The 3,800-nt window shown below is 36.9% G+C and overlaps 1 protein-coding gene across 2 annotated transcripts in view; it reads right to left on the bottom strand.

The window, feature by feature from the left end:
• Positions 1–1,988: 1,988 nt before the first annotated feature.
• Positions 1,989–3,800, bottom strand: part of stac3 (SH3 and cysteine rich domain 3) — a 70,126-nt gene continuing 68,314 nt past the window's right edge. For both annotated transcript variants that reach the window (XM_016567254.1, XM_016567253.1), the window contains one exon: positions 1,989–2,652. In XM_016567254.1, coding sequence (XP_016422740.1) covers positions 2,554–2,652 — 99 coding nt within the window. In that variant the 3' untranslated portion in view covers positions 1,989–2,553. The remainder of the gene's footprint in view (positions 2,653–3,800) is intronic.

Here is a 3,800-nt window from a genome sequence, read left to right as displayed (position 1 = left end):
CATTCCCGTTCCAATTCTCGTGTGTGTTTTCGTGACAAAACGTGGTTTGTAGAGTCGTTGGGTGACAGAGTTGTTGTCAGCTTGTGTAGTGTGTAACCCCCGGTTGTGGATCATTTACATAGAGTCACGTAGTGTGAACACCACAACAACTTAAAGACAGACAATCAAGTCAAGTAGTCTGAACAGCACAGCGATCTGCCTACGTTTAAAGTTAAAGTTAAAACTTACTGCCAGATTCTGGAAGATAAATTCTTCAAACAGTGGTACAAGAGGATGTGGTGCTGGTCCTTCAAGAGTCACTCAAAACTTATCTGTCGATAAAGACTATAAAAAATTTGTCTTAATGTATTTCACAATACTTCAGCATGTTATTCTTATTAAGTGAGGGTATTTTTTTAAGGATTTTTTACCCATGCAAAGTCTCTGAGAACCTGACACCTTGTAATTCTGGAGACTCCAGGAAGGTTGCAGTTCTGGAAAATGGCGGCGCTGGAGACTAAATGTTTACTGATGGTTTTTCTTCACATTAATTCTTAAATCTTTTGCAGTGTCTTTTCTTCTCCACCTTTTTTTTCTGACCCCGCTGACCCAGTGAGCATTTTGCTGTCCAGTGGTCATGTCTTAACTTTGCAAATTCTGTATTGCATGACTTTTGAATATTTCTCATGGGGATTTAATAATTTTTGACTTTTCAGTCTGAGTTAAACCTATTTTTTGGCTCATTTTATCTGTAGAAGAAAACATGCCTAATAATTTTGAACACCTGAATATAAGGAGTTTTTCACTTCCAGCCTTCATGGACAATTATATATCACTTATAAATGATTAAATACAAAAGTAATAGTATTTATTAAGATTGATGTGGTTTGGAATTAATCAAATGTGCTTGGAAAAAAAAAATCATCAGAATATCAACGTGTCTAATAATTATAGTATTGATAAATCACATGACATTTATGATTGTGTCCAGTTCAGCGCCTGTCATTGAGATGAATGGGAATAATAATAATAATTCATTACATTTATATAGCGCTTTTCTAGGCACTCAAAGCGCTTTACATTGTCAGGGGGTATCTCCTCATCCACCACCAGTGTGCAGCATCCACCTGGAATGCTAATGAATAGACACTGTACTGTACACCTCCTTGATACACACCCCAAAAACATTGGTTCACAAACTGAACATGACATACCTATTATTTGACCAATTACGCTGACCTCATACGTCATTCCCCCGGAACTGCTTCCGTTTACAACAGTGAGCGCAAGCTAGATTCAAGTGATTATTACGTTTTGAATATGGATATTTTTCTTACAAAAACGCATCGATTCGCTACAGGAGGCCTTTGTTCACCCCCCGGAGCCGTGTGAGACACTTTTTTTTATGGAAAGGTGCTTTTTATTTCACGTCTTTTGAACCAAAGCACTGCAACACCCGCTGAGGGCAATGATAGAGCTTGAAAGATCAAAGACAATTTTTAATATAACTCCGACTGGATTCGTCTGAAAGAAGAAAGTCATATACACCTAGGATGCATCGGGGGTGAGTAAAACGCAGCCTAATTTTCATTTTTGGATGAACTAACCCTTTAAGCCAGGTATATTCACAGAATTTTAATTAATGATCCCATTTGGGCTTTAGTGGGACCTTAAAGGTGCTATAAGCAGTTTCACCCATTATGCCAACTTCATCCAGACCTTCATAGCAATGAAAGAAATTAATTGAGAGGGTTGGTTATTCCATCCATTCCAATGGTATATCACATAGTGAAATTCCAGAGAAATGTGTGCCTTTATTTTTGCCGTTTTAGTTTGAGGAGTGTCATTTTCTGTTCCAGGATGGCTCAAATGTGATCAGTGGAGTTCAGCACTCAAGTTATTTCACACCTCAGTAAACCATTTCGATGACACTTCATTTTAAGGTCCAATTTTCACAATTAACTAGTTGCTTATTAGCATTAATATTACTAGCATATTGGCTGTTAGTGGCTATTGGATATTAGTACTTATTAGGCACATATCAATGCCTTATTCTGCATGACCAAGTTCTAGATCTTTAACCCGACCCCATGCCTAAACTTAACAACTACCCTACTAACTATTAATAAGCAGCAAATGAGTGTATTGAGGGAAAACCAGTTATTTTGTTTTTGGTTGCTAAATGTAATCAATGTAAGTATTGCCACAATGAGTTCTAGAGAAAACAAACTTTTCCAAAATAAAATTTAGTATTGTGATTTTCTTCAGAAAACGGTTTGTATGCCGCTCACATCAGCAAGGATTACACCATCATTCTTGCAGTGTGAAATCATTGATTATGTTCCTAATAAAATAACTGCTCAACAGGTGACCAACGTAGTTTTTTTCTTTCTGAGTAAATATCTTTTGTATTCATATATAGTGCTTGGTGAGTATTAAATTTAGATCCTGTGTTCATGCACGTATTCATATTTCTGTCAGGTCAGATATTGTTGTCTTTCTTGTTTATTTATTCTTCTTTCTCCATCCATTCTTAAGCTTTACTTATTTTCTTCATGATTAAATATCCGTCATTCAAATCTCCTGTAGCAGGTCAGCAGGGAAGAAGCCCAGTTTGCGGCCAGTGCTGACCTTCAGATATCCATTTACCTCTTCTCCTTTCTTCACCACAATCTACAAACCAGGACACAGTTATAGATGCTGAGATCTGAACAATCAATCAGTAATCAGTCAATAAACGGCCTCTAAACACAGTTTGACTTTTATCTTCATGTTTACTCATGTGCAAACATTAATTAGGATGACCAGATTTTTCATACAGGACATACAGGGGGTGAGGGGTATTCCTGTTTACTTTTTCATGGATGGTGTCACCCACCCTTATCTGCACCATTGAGAAGATGATGATTGTCTTACAGTGTAGCTGGTGCATTTTACATTATGAAATTGTATCTTTAGTTTCAACCTTCTTCCTCGGCACTTCCTGTTATATTCACCACATTTTGAACAGAATATGCAAATAACATGAAAGAACTCTGTTGTTTTGACATTTATATGTTTAAATTTACAGTTGAAGTACTGTAATGAAAACGGTAGCAAAACACCCCATTTGTGCAAACAAAAAATAAATAAATATAAAAAAACTTTTCACCTTCTCACCTTTTTTATTTATTTATTTTTTTTTTTGCAATTTCTCTGGTTTACCTCAATATATAATTTGAGAAGCTGCTTGCACTGAGAAGTCAACAGGAAGCAGCTGTGTGCACTGATTTGCTAAAAGACTTGACTTCCTTCAATCTCATCACACAGACTCACACTGACCTGATCTTTCTTCAGGGTAATCTGGCCCATCTCTCTGTTTCCCACAAAGGAGCGTGTCACTTTATACACCCTCTCGCTGGCTCGCACCCTGATGATGTAAGTTATGGGCAAGTATCCGGTCTTCTCCCCAAGTTTACCCTAGAACACACATACACAGAGAGAGAGAGAGCGAGAGAGAGAGAGATTAAAGCATATCTGGCATAGTGTATACTTTAAAGGTTTGAAGATTTTTTTCTATCTCAGTTTAAAGGATTAGTTTACTTTCAAATTAAAATGTCCTGATCATTTACTCACCCCCATGTCATCCAAGATGTTTACATCTTTCTTATTTCAGTCGAAAATAAATTAAGGTTTTTGATGAAAACATTCCAGGATTATTCTCCTTATAGTGGACTTCAACGGCTATCAAACAGTTTCAGTGCAGCTTTAAAGGGCTCACACGATACCAGACGAGGAATAAGGGTCTTATCTAGCGAAACGATCGGTCATTTTCTAAAAAA

This window comes from Sinocyclocheilus rhinocerous, unplaced genomic scaffold (genome assembly GCF_001515625.1).
Source record: "Sinocyclocheilus rhinocerous isolate Xijiao unplaced genomic scaffold, SAMN03320098_v1.1 scaffold2696, whole genome shotgun sequence".
Classification (NCBI taxonomy): Eukaryota; Metazoa; Chordata; class Actinopteri; order Cypriniformes; family Cyprinidae; genus Sinocyclocheilus; species Sinocyclocheilus rhinocerous.
Note: the sequence above shows the minus strand (reverse complement) of the source record. Positions and strands in the feature narration are given on the sequence as shown.